Genomic DNA, 17,268 nt, shown 5'->3' with positions numbered 1-17,268 from the left:
GCTATTTATGGAGGACATATTCATTAGAATTTTAGTGCTTAATGTTTAAGACTAAACCTAGAGCTCTCATATTTCAGTTTCAAGCAAAGCTTCAAAAAACCTTTCTTCCAAATTCCACTCCAAATTTCAAGCCTAAGATATTGTGGGACATTGTGTTGATCACGACAGTCTAAGCCAGGACTTTCTCACTGGAGAACTACAACTGTCCTACTCCTGATTTCCTGCTCAACTCTCCAACTCTCACCCCTTAGCCCAGAGCAGCCACCTTCCTCTCTACATCAGTCTGAGGAAATGTGCTTTTGCCCTACATCTCTTCTGTTTTCTGAGGCACAACTGACAGTAAGTATAACAGAAGTAGGTGCCAAACCATACTATGAAATCTACTGCACTCACATGAAGAATGGGAACACAACCTCTCCTATCAACAGGTAAGGTGCAAGGGAGGGGTGGTGGACAGGGAAACAAAACAAGGAGGAAGGGAAGGTTGCCTTGTCCACTTGAACCACTAATTTCCCCTTGATTTGTCCCAGTTAGCAATGTCTTTCTTCCCTATAATCTAGTCTTGAGTGCCTAAGTGTTTCTACTGGAATTGCATTAGCTGCAAAGCATCTAGGAGAAGCTAGGTCTCTTATAGGACCAAAGTCAGGTGAAATGAAAAGGGAAATTCTTTTGAGTTCTATAAGTGTAGCCACCTCCAACTGCTCTTTTCTATGTTCTATTAAAACAGGCTGTGTTATGCTGCAGAAACACATGGCACCAGCATGTCCATGCTTTAACATAACATTTATTTCTCATTCCAACAAAGTACGTTATGGGTCTGGGGACTTCAGAATAGCTGACCTCTTTGCAGGGACTCAGCATTCCTGATGGCTTTGATCTTGTGGCTCCTCTAGCTATATATGTGCTTCCATGATTAAGGCAGGAAAGGAGAGTACTAGAGACTTGCACCAGAAAATAAATGCTTTGGCTCAGAAGTGAAGATTCTGCTCATTACCAGCTGATCAAATCTATCTCATGACCCTGGCTTACTACAAAGAACAAGAAAGTCATTCTTCTTTTTTACCTCCTTTCTCCTAGGTTCACTGGAATACATTCTCCATGAAAGGATGTGTTCTCTCCTTTGCTGTGTCTTCAGAGTCTGGACAGGGCCCAGAACACAACAGGGTTTCATTAAATAGAGCTGAGTGAATGCAGTGTCTGGAAGAAATCCACATGTCCTGAGAGAAGAGTCAGAGTCCCAAGGGTCTAAGACTGAAAGACTAGGTAGAGCAGAGCTTCCGATCTCTGTGCTTAGAAAACAAACTTGGTCCAACTTATCTCAAGGAATAAAACAACTGTTGCTGAGAGCTCCAGACCAATAGCTCAGGTAGCTCTTGTGACATAAATCATAAAACACTAAAACCAATAATCAAATCATCTTAACAACTCAAGTGCTCAAGTCCTGAATGGGGCTGCCACAAATGCCATTTGCTTTCTTAATGTAGTCAGCCAGTCCAACTTACCACTGGGGAGCAGGGGAAAGGGAAAGAACACATACACACCGTGTTTCTACTATGGGAGAGGCCATTTTAGGTGCTCTACTTTCATCAATCCATCTAATCCCCAAACAACCCTAAGTTGGATGCTATCTCTATTTTAGAGAGAAAATGGAGACACAAGAGTATTTCATGAACCATCCAAGAAATGCTAATAAAAAAACAGGAATGTTTTATAAACTAGAATTAGATACAATGCATTATTCAGGCTGGCTGTGTGGGGATAACATAAATTGGTCCTATTAATCCTGCCTTCATATATGATAGATGATGCTAAGTTGTAGTCCTTAGACCCTCTAGCAATGTCTTAATCAAGTTCCTGTCTTTAGGGAGGAGGTACTGGGGATTGAACCCAGGTCCTTGCACATGCCAAACAAGTACTCTAACAGTGAGCTACATCTACAGCCCTTTTTAGAGATAGGGTCTCCCTATTGCCCAGGCTGGCTTGGAACTTGTGATTCTCTTGCCTCAGCCTCCCAAGAGCCGGTATTACAGGTAGGCACCACATTAGCCCTGTATTACTTCAAGTCTCAATTTCCTTATTTATAAGAGACTTGGAAGAGATCATTACTTGAATCTTTCTTGACATATCTAAAAGTCCTAACAGGAATAAACCTGAGTTACTGTTTTACCTAAACAGGTCAATTATAAGAAAATCTATAGGCTATGCAGACTAACAGTAACCCATCAAATTTATCAACTTGAGGCTACTATTGAACACTGTGCTGGAAAGGTGGACCCTGCTTAAGAGCTTTCAGTGTAAAACATAACAACACAGATGTAGATCTACCTATACTTGTCCAACACTGAGCACTGGTTACCAAACATTTCTTTTTGGGAACCCAAACTCCCACTACATGTTCAAGTCTCTATACCAAGTGAGTGACAGGATCCTGCCTGTAGCACACACACATTCCAGTTCTCATACAAACATTACTCTTTTGTTCTTAACAAAAGTCAAATTAAAAAATAAACAGAAACTGTAAGAAGTTGATCCTAAACTCAGTTTTCTTTCATACCTAGAACAAGTACTAATTTTTATGACTGCTCTATGCTGACATCTTGAGGTAAGGAAAGTCTACTTTTTTTGCAGAAAATCCTTATATCTAATATATATTCATGGCTACAAATTCCAACCCGTTTTCATATGCTCTCATTAGAGATGTTTTCCACTTTCTGAACACCACCAATGAGAGGCATAAAATAGTGCATTATTAGTACATCTGGCAGATTCCCTAATGGTTTTGTCACAGTAAAATTTGTGCTAACAGGAAGGGTTCAAGAGCTGAAATTGCTAAAAAGTTCAAGGAACTCAAATGACGTCCATCTTTGTGAACAGTGTCCAATGACAAGAGAAAGGAAGAAAATCCAATTTTGCTCCTGGAAAACTTTCCATTAGAATTCATTTCTGCCCAAGATCACTGAAAATGTTTAGCCTGATACCCTGAACACAATGGTTTGCAATTAAACACAGATAAATGTTAATCATTTTTCATCCTGGAAGACTACATTACAAATGCTTCTACTATGTTCAAGTGACTGAGGACATCAATGCAAAACCACCATCAGCATTTACTTCTGTGATTACAGAGAACTACTGACTCGCTGCATCTGCTATCTGAAGCTGAAATTGCTATTTTCCTTGTACAATCCCCAAAGAGCCCTTTCCCTTATTCAGATGCTCTTAGAACATCTCTAGTGCTAAGGAATTCCCTGACAGTTAAAAACAGTAAGTAGTACAACTAATGTACCCACAGTTGGGTCAACCTTTCTATGAATCATGACATTTATACCCAATTTTTTGATGAAAAATTCTTCATGCTTCATGATTTTGCTTTTTTTTTTTACAACTTCAGTGTCAAGCTCCATTTGATGAATTTCTTTAGAATAAGGACACTGTACAACCTTCCCTTCATTGGTGAAGTTTCTGGTGTCTAAGAAGGCTTGACCGCCTACTAAAGTTTCTCTTGCATATACCACAGGTGTAAGGCTGTTCACCTGTGTGGGTTCTCCGGTGCTTAATAAGGTGGGAGTTCTGACTGAATTTTTTTCCACATTCGTGACATGTAAAAGGTTTCTCTCCTGTGTGAGTTCTTTGGTGTGTGTGAAGGTTTGTATTTTGACTGAAGCTTTTCCCACACCATGAACACTTATATGGTTTTATTCCTTGATGTGTTGTTAAGTGCTTATTAAGATCTGAACTCCATCTAAATCTCTTATCACACTGCTGGCACTTATAAGGCTTCTCTTCTGTGTGAATTCTTTGGTGCTTAATAAGATCAGAGCTAACTCTGAAGTTTTTCCCACATTCTTGGCATTTAAAAGGCTTTTCCCCTGCACGATCTTTCTTGTGAAGATCCATAAGTTTCAGTAGCTCTTGTTTCCATGTTGCAAGTTTCTTTCTTTTCTTCACTGGAAAATCTCGGTGCCACTTCCCCACTCTGTGTGTATCACCATGATTTTCTTTGCCCACTGTTTTCTGGGAAACTTTCACTTTGGCCTTTTTTGATCCTAAGTCTCTTGGTGCTTGTATTTCCAAGTCAGAAAGAGATACAGGCTGATGACTTTCAGTGTCATTTTTTAGTTTTAACCCTGCTGGAATAAACATAAGAATCAGTCATCTGTATCCCAGAACAAGAAAACTGCATGGGAGGAAATGGTGATTGATTACAACAAACAAAAATGGATTAAAAAAAAAAAAAAAGACCATCAAACCCTTAGAATGTTAAGTCCATATGAAGGTTCACATCAAGGCACATGTCTCCTCCTCCTGTGGTGTGTTTACCTGTAGGAGATTCTCTGGGGCAGGGTTTGAACTCTGACGATCCTTGAACCCATGGGTCTTCTCCTTGCTCTAGACAGGAGATGACTTTAGGTTTGGGAAGCACAAATAATGCTGTGAAATGGAAAAAACGGGGTCAAAGGCTTCAACTTCACAATGAATTGGTCTACTCATTTCAGATTATTCAGGAAGACCAAAGGACACTTCAACACTGTTACCCCATATCCAGAATCATTTTTATACTATATCACACTGCATTCATGGATAGATGTGCAAAGCAGAGGCTAAGAAATAAACCCCAAGGTGGATCAATGAAAAGGACACAGGGAGTAGAAACCCACTGTACATTTCCCCCTCTTCTGTTACTAAGAATACACTCTGTTCTACCAAGACAGAACCAAATTCCAGAGGTTGCAAGAAATATAGACTGGTTTTAATAACTCCTTAAGAAAATTTATCCTGGATAAGACCATGTATAGTGGAGTCAATGTAAAAGAACTGTAGGTTTGTATCATCTACAAGTGACTGCTGTCATAATTATAGCTGTTTATTTAGCACCAGGCCACAGATAAGGAAAGATTTCTACCCCTCTTATAGAACAGTTCCACATCCAGGTAGAAGAAATAGACCAAAAGCACTTGGTAGACCTTTTCTAAATAGTTTGTCCAGAACTATGTATCACTCCTCCTTTCAAGGAATATTTACTGGTGCTGAGGATTTAACTCTAGGGTATAGCACATTTTCTGCACGCACAAGGTCCTGGGTTCAATCATCAGTATCAAAAATAAGTTAATATTTATTTGTTATTCATTTACTTATTGAGTGGCTGTAACGTGCTAGTCACTACTCTATACCTTGGAGCTATTATGGCGAAGAAGTCCAACCCCATGATTTCAGAAAGCATATATTCTAGTGAGGCAAGCAAGTAAATAAAACAAGTCAAAGAATGTCAAGAAGCAATAAATGTTTTGAAGAAAACTGAAGATGGTAAGAAAGATTCTAAGATTCTGCTCTGGGAAACCATCTTTGACAAAGTATTATTTGAGCAGAAACATAAAAGTGGAAATTTTGCCACATGGTAGAAAAGTGTGCAAAGAAGAGAAAAAGAAAGCTGATATGAGTATGTAAAATCAAGAAACAACAAGAGGGGCAGCAATTGCAGCTCAGAGGTAGAGCACTTGCCTAGCATGTGTAAGGCACTGGGTTTGATCCTCAGCGCCATGTTAAAAAAAATAATTATTAAATAAATAAACAAATAAAATGTTAAAGAGAGTAATAAAAGAATTCTTAAAAAAAGAAATAACAAGAAATTATGTGGCTAAAGAGGATTAAGCAAAGGTAAAAGTGACAGGAGGCAAGGCCAGATCATGGAGAGTCCTGGTGCTCTGGTAAGGATTTTGAACTTTATTCTGAATTTAAGAAATCACTGCAGAATTCTGAAGCAATGAATGTCATAATCTAATGAAATTCTTAAAAGATCACTCTGGCTGTTGTGTGATAAACAGACCATGGGAGGGCAAGAGTACAGGCAGGACAACATTTAGAAAGCTATCTGGTTTGAGAAATGATGCTGGCTTACACAAGGATGCTAACACAGTTCAAGAAGTTGAGTCATAGGTGAAATCAGTACGCAATACAGTGGAGCTACGAAAACTTGCTAATGGGGGGCTGGGGTACTTGCCTAGCACATGTGAGGCCCTAGGTTCGATCCTCAGCACCACATAAAAATAAAATAAAGGTAGTGTGTCCACCTGTAACTAACAAAAACAAAATAAAAAAGAAAGAAAAAGAAAGAAAGAAAGAAAGAAAGAAAGAAAGAAAGAAAGAAAGAAAGAAAGAAAGAAAGAAAGAAAGAAAGAAAGAACTCGCTAACGGGTTGCTAATGGGATATGATGGCAAGATTGAAGATTAAAGGATAATTGTATCCCCCCCCCCCCAACTATCTAGATAATTCCTTTGCCAATGGGAAAAATATGGAAGAGTGGATTTGGGAGAAGAGAAATGAAATGGATCAAGAATTCTATGCAGGATAAGAAATGAGCATGTACATTTGGGAAAAGCTCCCACATGTATGGCATGCACCTTCTCACCCCTGCCACACCATCTAGTTGAGAACCAACCAGTTACTGAAAGAGTGGGACTCTAACAGGATTTCATTCTTAGTAAGCCAAGAATGAGGTTACTTGATTTCTACACAAGGGAGGAAGAATCTTTACCTAGCGAGATGATAGTCTTATAGTTTTCCTGCATTACATCATTGTAGAGAGCCTTCTGAGTGGGATCCAATAACTCCCACTCTTCCTTGGAAAAATACATGGCTACTTCTTCAAATGTCAACAAGCTCTAAGAAAAAGAATGGACTTAAGTTTAGTACATGCTACTACAGAAGCAGCCCAAACACCTGGATAAGAACTGTATGGTAAGCCAGGCCATGAAGGAATTAACAGTACATGATTATAATCACATGCCACAGAAGAATGTTTTGGTCACTGGGCACATAATGAAGGTTGTTCTATAACATAATGAAGCTAGAAATTTTCTATTGCTAAATTACATCACGAGCAATGCTTTTCTTATGTGTCCGTAGTGATGCTGGTGTAAACAAACCTTCTGGGCTACTAGTTGTACAAAAGTATAACACAGTAATGTACAGTATATATTACTTAATAATAATGACTAAGTTGCTTGTTTATGTATTTACCATATTTTTAACTGTTAGGAGTGTACTCCTGGTACACTGGGAAAAAAAGTTCACTACAAAACAGTATACACATGTTGTGAGGGCAGCAACTTCACACCTCTTATATTTACCATGTCTCTCGACTGCAGCAAGTGGTCTCACTGAATAAGTGACTTACATGATTGAGGGATGTGTACAATCTATGATGCTTGCACAATGAAAAAATTGCTTAATGACACATTTCTCAGACAGTATCCCCACCATCATGCAATATATGACTGCATTTTAAAAAGAAGTCAGAAAGAGGTGAAAAGATTGGCAAACAGCCTAGAAGGTATCCCAAGGGAGAAAGACTGGGTCTAACATGCCTCTGAGTTCCTCTTGGACAGTATGAATAATGGTCAGGAGGAAAAGGCAGCTAAAAAGCAAAGCTCACCTGGGACTCGGGCAAGACAAGTCCAGGTGCCACTGTCCAGACTTTGGTGTTTTTCTGTTCAGAAAAGGCTAGACTCTGCTGAGCAGGAACAGCTGTGGGTGGAAAAGGAGCCAGAGGAAATTTCTCATGTCTATAAACATCCTGAGTTCATTTCTGAAATACAGATCCTCTTTACAAGTGCTATGTGTGGTGACAGAGTAGCTTCTCCTAAATAAGAACCAAGTACTTACCAATCCTTAGAATCAGTTCCCCAGTTGACTGTTAATTAGTAGTCATGAGAAATTAATAAAATCCCTTTTCATTTTCTACTCATGACAAATTGTTCTGAGTTAGGCAACAATTAAAGATATTTCAAAATGAAGTACTCAGGGACTCCAGTATACAAGAAATGAAGTTTGTCTTTCATTGTTTTTTTCCTGGTAGACAAGTATCTTCACATTCTACCAACAATAACCCACTTCCTCTTGCTAAATGTCTACTTCTGATCCTACTTCTTTCTGTATTTTATGAAGATGAGGTAGCCCCAAACCTTCCTGCTTGATCTCTTTTCCTTCTCTTCACTTTGCTAAGGAATGGCATTCATGGTTTTACCAGGGTTCTGTAGTTTGAATATAGTTTGAATGTTCCAGGCTAACCCTCACCTTTGCCAATGTCTGAACGGATATCATAACTACTGTGTACCCAGAAAGTGCCCGTGACATTTTGGCTAAAAAAAAATTACTATCACAGTTCCCAGAAATTACCATGAAATTTCTTACCACTCTCAAAAACAGACTCAGTTTCTTTACAAGAACTCCTGCTCAGATGTTCTTGTACACCCTGGTATGTATTCCAAAATTCTTCATCCTTAGACACACCTTCTGATTGAGACTTTGATGGCTTCACCTTTAAGCCTGGGGTCTCTGGTGTTTCTCCCACAAGCACTGGCTCCTTTTCCAGCTCGTGGATTTCAACCTAGAAATAATTGCCCATCCTTGTTACCACAGAACTTATCTTTGGTTGAGAAGTGGAGGTAGAGGGTAGAATAAATGTATGCTCCAAACTATAAGCTTGAAACAATATTGCAATCTTTGAACTTGCAATACAGTTCACTTCAGGCCACTAGCAAGTTTGGGCAGTGAACCTATTCTCATATTGCCTTGTCTGGCTTTCCCCCTTGACTTAGATTCTTTCCTGGGTGGTTTCCTATCTTCTCATTTTCTCTAAAAATTAAGGAATTGAGCTGGACGTGGTGGCACAGGCCTGTAATCCCACCGGCTCAGGAGGCTGAGGCAGGAGGATCCCAAGTTCAAAGCCAGCCTCAGCAACTCAGTGAGGCACTACTCAGTGAGACCCTGTCTCTAAATAAAAATACAAGAAAGGGGTGGGGATATGGTTCAGTAGTTAAGTGCCCCTGAGTTCAAACCCCACTATTCCCTACCAAAAAAAAAAAAAAAAAAAAAATTAAGGAATTGAATAAAGTTTTCCTGTCAGTCAATTTTCCCCATAACCAGGGAAGGTTTTCAGAGAATGTAAATAAAGAGAATAAGAGAGGAAGAATGGCTCCAACATATACCCAAATGGTGGTTTTTTTTTTTTTTTTTTTTTTTTTTTTTTGTGGTACTGGGGATCGAACTCAGGGCCTTGTGATTGCGAGGCAAGCACTGTACCAGCTGAGCTATCTCCCCAGCCCCCAAAAGGTTTTGATACCAAAAGTCCTGCCATGTACTTTTCATAGTAGGCCTAAGGTCAGCAGGTTTTGCCACCTGCCCAAAGTTATACCCTTATTTCTCACTCACCAGCAAAGCCAAGTGAAGCCACTAAGGAAGGGTAATGGAGGCCCTCAAGGTAGGGAAGGCATCATCCCCCTTCGACTTGCAGTTACTCTCTTGGGATTTTCCTTCTTTCCAAATTTTTGCTCCCCTCTATTTTTTTTTCTTTTCCTTTGCAGTATTTCCCCAATTGTTTGAATTTCTCCTTTACTATCCATGCTCTCCTTTGGTCTCTAGGCTTTCTCCCTATTTTATATCTACCCTCCCTCGCCTTATTATCTTTCATTTGATTCTAAGAATTCAAGTTGTGTCTCCTCAGCCAAGATCACCCTCAATTTGTCATGGCTCCAAAAAGAGCAAAATTCAGTTCTTTTAAGTCAGAAAAGTCTCTGCAGTGATCTATGGAACTAGTGGACTTTTCCTTTCCTATGTGCTTATGAGTTCAAGTCCCAACATAAATGCCCTAAAAGCACAATACAGAGGAACTAATTCATCATTTCTCAATTAACTGTCCTCATTCCCACTATCCACCTTCATTCTATTTCACTGTACATATCAGGAATCTTTCTTCTCACCCCATTCCTCCTTTGACCAGTTTCCCTTTGTAAGTATTCCACCAAGTCAACAGCCTCCTCAATGCTCTGTGGATGGTGTTTCTGCATCCAGGTCTGCATCTCCCTGGGCAGAATGGTCAGGAACTGCTCTAGCACCAGCAGTTCCAAGATCTCCTCCTTTGAGTGAATCTCTGGCCTCAGCCACCGACGGCATAATTCCTGAAGCTGGCTGACAGCTTCATGGGGTCCAGCTGTTTTGTGATAATGGAAGTTCCGGAAGTGCCAGCAAGAGCGCCTGGGATCCAGACTGTCTCTCTGTGTAGATTTCTTACTTTGATTGGAGCTCTGAGTCACAGGTTCCTTAGTCTCCCACAGAGCCCTGATCTGAGGGTCCAAATGCTCAACCACCTTCAGATCTACCATCATCATTCTGCTCTAGCACCAGTTTTGATCCGGTGTCTGGCACCTTGCTGGTGCCACCTTTGATAAAATTAGGACCTGTCTGCTCTGGTACAAAAATCAATGTAAGTATCTTCTTCCTATGGACATTGAGGGCAAAACAAACAAACAAACAAAAAAACCCAAGTCAATAAGAAAGTCACATGAATCTTAACACTTGCTATTTAATGAGAAAAATGAACAGAAAAGGACCTGTCTTACCTTCCCTTTAAAATCAATAGCCAGGTCCTTTACTTCTCTCAAATAGCTCAGAGAAGACAAATACTGAATAACATTGCCTCCTTCTTTTTCTTAACATTTCAGGTTGGTGGTTGAGTTAATTGGTACCCACAGGCTGAAAGGAGGTTTAGGATTATCCAAGGGCAACTGGTGTGCTTTCTAGTTCATGTTTCTCATAAGGGAAGAATATGAAAAAATCAGATTAGGAGAGATTGAGTTCCCCTTAAATTTGGGTCAACCGTCTGTCTTTAATAAGGGGGTACAATTTCCATGACCTTCATTTATTTGTGAAGACAGAAGTCTTCACTTTGTGGAAGTATAAGGACGATGGCAGGAGAGCTTGAGGCAGTGAAACCATAATAAAGAGAGAAATAATTAGGGGAAAGGTAGTCATATTCTTCTCCAAAAGCATCTCCCAACTAACCAACTAAATGCTCATCATTCTTCTTTGCAAGACATATACAGGACACTATGAAAATGATTTATACGAATTTTTAACCTAGGAAAAAAAAATCACAGCTGGTTTTTGTTTGCAAATTATCCAATTATTTAAAAAGACAGTGGCGTGATGGCACATGCCTATAATCCCAGAAGTTGAGGAAGGATTATATGAGTTCGAGGCCTGCCTCGGAAACTTAGTGAAACCCTGTCTCAAAAAAAAAAAACAGAGTTGGGATGTAGCTCAGTGGGAGAGCACCCCTGGGATGAATCTTTTAAAACTTTAAAACAGAATGGGAATTGGCGATGGGAGGTGACCCTCTGAGGCTCGTTTCTTGGAGGATTATTTAGATCCGCAGGGGACGCGGAGTAGGGCCTCGTGAACCTCGCTTAGCCGCGGGGACGCGAATTCTGGCCCAGTGCCACGGGCGTTCCTAGACGAGCCCCCACGGAAGCACGCCACCGCCGCGCCCTGCGCAGCCCCGGGGCTCGTCCTGCTCCGGCCTGGGCGGAGGCTGCTGCGGGTGCGCTGCCGGCCCCGGCGCCCCGGAGGCAAGGCTTCCGGCCGCCACGCCGCAGCTCGCCCCGCAGAGGCCCGCTCCTGCGCAAAGGGAGCCGAGAAAGGCTTCGGAGCCGCGCTGTGGCCTCGCGCCCGCCGTGCCCACCGCAGGCACGGGCCGCCTGGGCCGGAAACGCTGCTGCCCACGGAACGCCCGCCCGCCCGGGGTAGCAGCTCCTCAGTTACCTCGCACAGCTCCGCTCCGCTTCCCGCTGCCCCGGACTCGACCGAGCCACCGCCGCCCTACGGATCGCGGCGCTCCGCCTGCCCCGATGGAGGCGAGCAGGAACGAGCGCCACGCGAGCCCGCCGGGCCGTCGCGGGACAAGACGCCCACCCACGACGTCTTAGTGGCGCTCTGGGAGCCGCGCACGGGCGGAAGCGGAAGTGACGCGCTGCCCCGTCCCTCCCTCGCGCGAGGTGCCTCACGGCCGCGCGCCTGCGCTCAGGGCGCTCGGGAGGGGCGGCTCCCCTCCCGGGCCGCGGGGAAGCGTCGACGCCTCCGAGCGGAAGGTGTCTCGTGCCTTCGGACCCGATCTCGCCGCCCTGTCGGGCCGCCTGCTCCGGCCGTCGCTGCGGGCTCCTGGAGAGCAGGCAGCTCGTGCAGGTAGGAGCCGGCGCGCCCCGCGCGTCGGCGAGGCTCTCGGAAGGGCCGCGCGGCGCTTTCCCCGGCTGTGGGCGCTGTTTGCCGGTGAGGTAGGTTGCCTCGCTCCCCGCAGCGCACCTCCGCAGGGCCCGAGCTCCAGAGGGGACAGAACTGTGCAGGAGCAGTCACGGTGCCCCGGGCCGGAGGTTTCCGGACTTGCCCTGTCCGCTAGTCCCAGCCCGGCGTTACCTGCGCGGCGGGCTGTGTGTAGCCAGCGCTGGAATACGTGAGGCGTCCTGGCCGCGAGAGACCCAGAGGACCGCAACCTCGGGGACAGCAGCAGTGAGAACTCCAAGGAGATGAAAGGTGGTCTGGGTTGGAGGAAATTATTAAAGGCTTGAGGATTTTGCCCACAGCAGAGTGGGGACACTTGTACAGAAGAGCACACGGAGAGAATCGAAAGCTGGACAGATTAGAACATAAGATGTGCAGTATATTTTCAGGGAGTCGGGCTACATTTGGAGGAAGAGTTTCAAAAGTTAAATAAGTTTATGTGGGTCTTGTGGCATTTAAGAAAATCATTTCTTGAGCTCCAGTTAGAGGGTTTTGATGGCATATCCTTCTAGGGCAATTCATCCAGAGGTAAGTTTAAAGTCAGAATGAAGATGAGGGGCTATTGTGCTACCTCTGTTTTGGGACAGAATGGTATACTCACCTGAGGCATAATCTTGAACCACTTTAAATGAGATTAAACAGATAGTAATGAGCATTTGCCTAAGCCATTTGGATACGTGTCAAAGAAGGTTCATTTCCTTAGCTCCTAAGTTGGGAATTAAGTCCTTAAAAATTAATTATGGTTCCCAGCCTCGCATAACTAATGGACAGTAAGACCTTTAGCATTGAGATTCTCATCACCAGGGCTAGTGCTGAACATATAATCAGTATTTATTAAACTGAGTAAAGGAAGTTCTGGGACTGGGGTTTTGTGTCCGAGCACTTGCCTAGTATGTGTGCGGCACTGGGTTCAATCCTCAGTACCACATAAAAATAAAGTATTGTGTCCATTTTAAAAAAATAAAGGATGTTTGGTCAGCAGTGACCTTATATGTCATTAGCAGGCCTAAGATAACAGAGAGCGAGCTGGTTAAAGGGAGGAGAAAGGGGAAAGAGGCACTGTGGAAAGAAGAGGAAGCAATGCAAAATGATGAGTAATGGTGATTTTCATTGTGAGGTTTGGTGCCATAGTTGCTTACCCTTCCTGTGGAGCTCACAAAAGTTCCCTGACTTTTTTAACAGCATGTCTCCCTGCTTGTGCACTGTTTTAGAAGTGATGAATGTACAGCTAGGAAACAACAAAATACAATGAGTTAATTTGGAAATATCTGTACAACTGCCATAGTGGACATCGTTTTTGCTGGGTGACTAGTGATGATGCTGCTGCTACTGGCTAACAAATAATATTTTCTTTTTTCATTTATAATAGTTACCACTTAGTAATTGGAATGAATGGGGCAGTCAGGCTCTGATGTAATGGAGAGGAAGAACAACAAGATAGTAATCATTTTCTTCATTTCTGACATTTTTCTTTCTTTATAGCACCTGGAATGGATAAAAGTGGCAGTTTTGTTTCTTCTCATGAAACTGTTTATCTGGGATGAAAACCATGGAATTAATCTAAAGTAGAACATATCTCAAGACCTGGAATGGCTTGAGCACCAGGAGGCCCTGAAAGGAGGCCTGAGGGTACAGAAGTTTGCTAACAGAATGACTTATGAGAACAACTGATCAGAAACACCAGTAAAAAACCTTTTGAATTCTTCAGGCGATTGATTCTTGGTTCAAATTAAGTAAAATCTACATGAAAGAGAAATTAAAGTCTCAAATATGAAAAGTATATTGATATCCTAATGTAAAAGACAAAGGTGAAATGGTAGACCTTTTTAAAAAGAAACTGTGGTTAAGTATTTGTAAAACTTTCAGACACAGCTCTGAGAATTTCCATGATTCTGAAACTTGATATCCCAAATATGGAATCATTTCAGTGAAAAAAAAAAAAAAAAGAATACTTGAAAATACATTTGGTATACCCAAGGAAGAAGAGCTCAGAATGGAAAAGTGCCACTAACAAATTATTTACATATAATCTTGGCAACATAAGACACTCAGGTTTGAATACAATAAATGTTGAATTTCATTCACATGTGGAACAGAACCTACTGACTGTCCTTCATTTAGAGAGTCTATACAACTGTCCCAAGCTCCAGCTCTCTAGATGTTCCAATGCCAGGGTCCTTGAGGCTTGGGGTCTATACGGGTAGATGAACTGTTGCCGAGTGAATGCTTCAAACAGAGCAACATGAGCACTGTTTTCTGTTCCAGCAGTGAGGTAAAATCAGGTCGTTTTGGAAGAAGAGAAGCCACACTGCATCTCTGCTACACAAGATTCTTCTGTCATTGCCTTTGAGTCTTTCATACTGCCTTCTCAAGCATCAACTTTGTATTATTGATTTAACCCACCTGGTTCTGTTCTTGTGAGCACGTCTCTCAATGCATCTCCTCTTCATTTTGTCCCTTTTCCTCTGTTGAATTAGAGAATATATGTAGGTAACCCTGTCATCAGGGAGAGAAAAAACAATGGGGTTCCAAAAACTGATTTCCTGTATCTTTCAGTAGCCAGGCAGGACTTTGATAGTGGCAACTTTTGAGTACATAAGACTCGCACTTCAATCATGAACCCTTATCCCTTTCAGCCCATTACCCTCCAATACAAATGCCAGAACCTTCTGGGACTCTCCATTAGCTTTTTCTTATTTTAAAATGTTTTTCCCAATTCAGTAAGGCATTTCCCTTTCTTTTATTTTGTGGTTGTTTGAAATCAAATTCACTATGAATAAAAGAGGGAAATATACAACATTGAATTTGGAGGAAAAAATGAAGGTTCTCAGCAGGATTGAAGCTGGACGATCTCTTAAAAGTGTAATGGATGAATTTGGAATCAGTAAGTCAACATTTTATGACATTAAAAAGAATAAGAAATTGATTTTGGACTTTGTACTGAAGCAGGACATGCCATTAGTAGGAGCTGAGAAGAGAAAGAGGACAACAGGAGCTAAATACAGTGATGTAGATGATGCAGTCTACATGTGGTACCAACAGAAACGCTCAGCTGGTGTCCCTGTTAGAGGTGTGGAGCTTCAGGCTGCTGCAGAGAGATTTGCACAATGTTTTGGGCGAAGAGACTTCAAAGCTAGCACTGGTTGGCTTTTTAGATTTCGAAATAGGCATGCAATTGGGAACCGAAAAGTATGTGGAGAACAGATCCTAAGTTCAGCTTCAGAAAATGTTGAGCCATTTAGACAAAAACTGTCTATGATAATCAAAGAGGAGAAACTGCATCTAGCTCAGGTATACAGTGGGGATGAGACTGACCTCTTTTGGAAGTCAATGCCAGAAAACACTCAGGCAAGTAGAAAAGATATCTGCCTGCCAGGAAGGAAAATAAACAAAGAACGGTTATCTGCCCTTTTATGTGCAAATGCAGATGGAACCCATAAGTTAAAATCAATTATTATTGGCAAATCAAAGCTACCCAGAAGTGTGAGAGAGGACACAAGTACATTACCTGTGATATATAAACCTAGTAATGATGCTTGGTTCACTAGAGAATTGTTTTCAGAATGGTTCTTTCAAAACTTTGTTCCTGAGGTTCGGCATTTTCAAATTAATGTCCTAAGATTCCATGAAGAGGATGTCAGGGCATTGTTACTTCTGGATAGTTCCCCAGCTCACCCTTCTACCGAATTACTAACCAGTGAGGATGGTCGAATAAAATGTATGTTCTTTCCTCATAACACTTCAACTTTGATCCAACCAATGAATCAGGGTGTGATCTTGAGCTGCAAACGACTTTATAGATGGAAGCAACTTGAAGAGAGTCTGGTAATTTTTGAAGAAAGTGAAGATGAGCAAGATAAAAGAGAAAAAGGAATTTCCAAGATTAAAATCTACAACATAAAAAATGCCGTTTTTAACTGGGCAAAAAGTTGGGATGAAGTAAAACAAATAACCATAGCAAATGCTTGGGAAAATCTTCTTTACAAAAAGGAACCTGACTATGATCTCCAAGGCTTAGAAGGTAGAGGTTACAGAGAGATTCTTGAAAAATATGGTGAGTTGGAAACAAAGCTGGATGATGATAAGGTGTGGTTAAATGGAGATGAAGAAAAAGATTGTCCTACAAAACCTAAAGGTGTAATTACAAAAGGAGTTGTACAAAGAGAAGGAATCGAGGAGCAGGCTGCTGAATTTAAGTTATCTGCTGTGAGAGAAAGTTTGGACTACCTTATTAACTTTGTGGATTCCACACCTGAATTTCAAAAGTTTCACTTCACACTGAAAGAGATGCAACAAGAAGTAGTCAAGAAACAGTTCCATAGTAGAATCCATTCGAGAATTGGTAGTTTTTTGAGACCTAGGCCTCATAATATTAAGGATACCTTCAATACACCTTCAACTTCTGGTTCTAGTAGTTAAATTTTGTGTTTAAAGAGTTCTGCAGTTATATGATTGTGTATTATGTAGGTCTACCGTGAATTGTCATTGTTTTTATCAACTAACATTATTTTGCATATCAGTGCCCAGTTACATGTTGGTTATGAAAATAATAAACTTATGTTTCTTTAAATGTATGAATAGATTATTCTTTTCTATTTAAGACAAGGACCTGAATTGTTAATGAGGAATTACTGTCCTGGATTATCAAAGATGGAGTGACTGTGAGAAAAAGCACTAGTTTATATTCAAATATGTAGCTCAGTAATAGAGCACATACTTAGCATGCACAAGGATCTAGGTTCAGTCCACAGCACCAAAAACCAAAAAAAACCTCATGTGTTCTCAGGCTAAAGCAAAGCTGTATGCTGACTAATTCTAGTTACTTTTAAGGTAACTAGACTAAATAAGGCTAAATTTGGCGTCCAATTTAATGATGTGACATTCTTTCTTAACTCTTACCACCTATTCAGTGGTTGTTTTCCTCATATTATGGAAGTAACATGCTGATTATTGAAAGTACATAAAAAGAGAAAACACCCAGTCCTATTGACCAATAATATCCTTTTAAAACTTGGCTATTTTTTTTTACTTGGAAGGTTACTGTGTAAAATAAAATTTTATATCTTAACACTTTATGCATTGGTATTAAGTTAATATGTATTGAGTATACAGGATTGTATATATGTGGGTTTATTTAATCTTCACAATCTGTTTCT

General features: G+C 41.3%; 2 protein-coding genes and 1 long non-coding RNA gene across 3 annotated transcripts; 1 reads left to right on the top strand and 2 right to left on the bottom strand.

The window, feature by feature from the left end:
* Nucleotides 1–3,364: 3,364 nt before the first annotated feature.
* On the bottom strand, nt 3,365–7,553 carry LOC306649658 (zinc finger protein 75A-like). Its single transcript, XM_079120799.1, is given in 5 exon segments — nt 3,365–3,447; nt 3,451–4,130; nt 4,321–4,431; nt 6,534–6,660; nt 7,434–7,553. Coding segments are annotated over 4 exon segments (921 nt in total). The 5' UTR covers nt 6,634–6,660; nt 7,434–7,553; the 3' UTR covers nt 3,365–3,417.
* Nucleotides 4,335–11,752, bottom strand: LOC306649661 (zinc finger protein 75D-like). The gene is made up of 6 exons (XM_079120802.1): nt 11,600–11,752; nt 10,399–11,062; nt 9,760–10,277; nt 8,192–8,387; nt 7,434–7,525; nt 4,335–4,431 (listed from the first exon to the last, which is right to left on the bottom strand). The coding sequence occupies exons 3-6, from the start codon at nt 10,165–10,167 to the stop codon at nt 4,390–4,392; spliced, it is 738 nt and encodes a 245-aa protein (XP_078976928.1). The 5' UTR covers nt 10,168–10,277; nt 10,399–11,062; nt 11,600–11,752; the 3' UTR covers nt 4,335–4,389.
* Nucleotides 11,753–11,841: 89 nt separating this feature from the next.
* LOC306649663 lies at nt 11,842–16,686 on the top strand. Its single transcript, XR_013760678.1, has 2 exons — nt 11,842–12,019; nt 13,595–16,686. It is a non-coding gene; the product is annotated as an uncharacterized lncRNA (long non-coding RNA).
* The last annotated feature ends 582 nt before the right edge of the window (nt 16,687–17,268 follow it).

This window comes from Sciurus vulgaris (assembly GCF_902686455.1).
Source record: "Sciurus vulgaris genome assembly, chromosome: 18".
Classification (NCBI taxonomy): domain Eukaryota; kingdom Metazoa; phylum Chordata; class Mammalia; order Rodentia; family Sciuridae; genus Sciurus; species Sciurus vulgaris.
The sequence above is the reverse complement of the archived record's forward strand: the minus strand, read 5'-3'. Positions and strand labels throughout refer to the sequence as shown.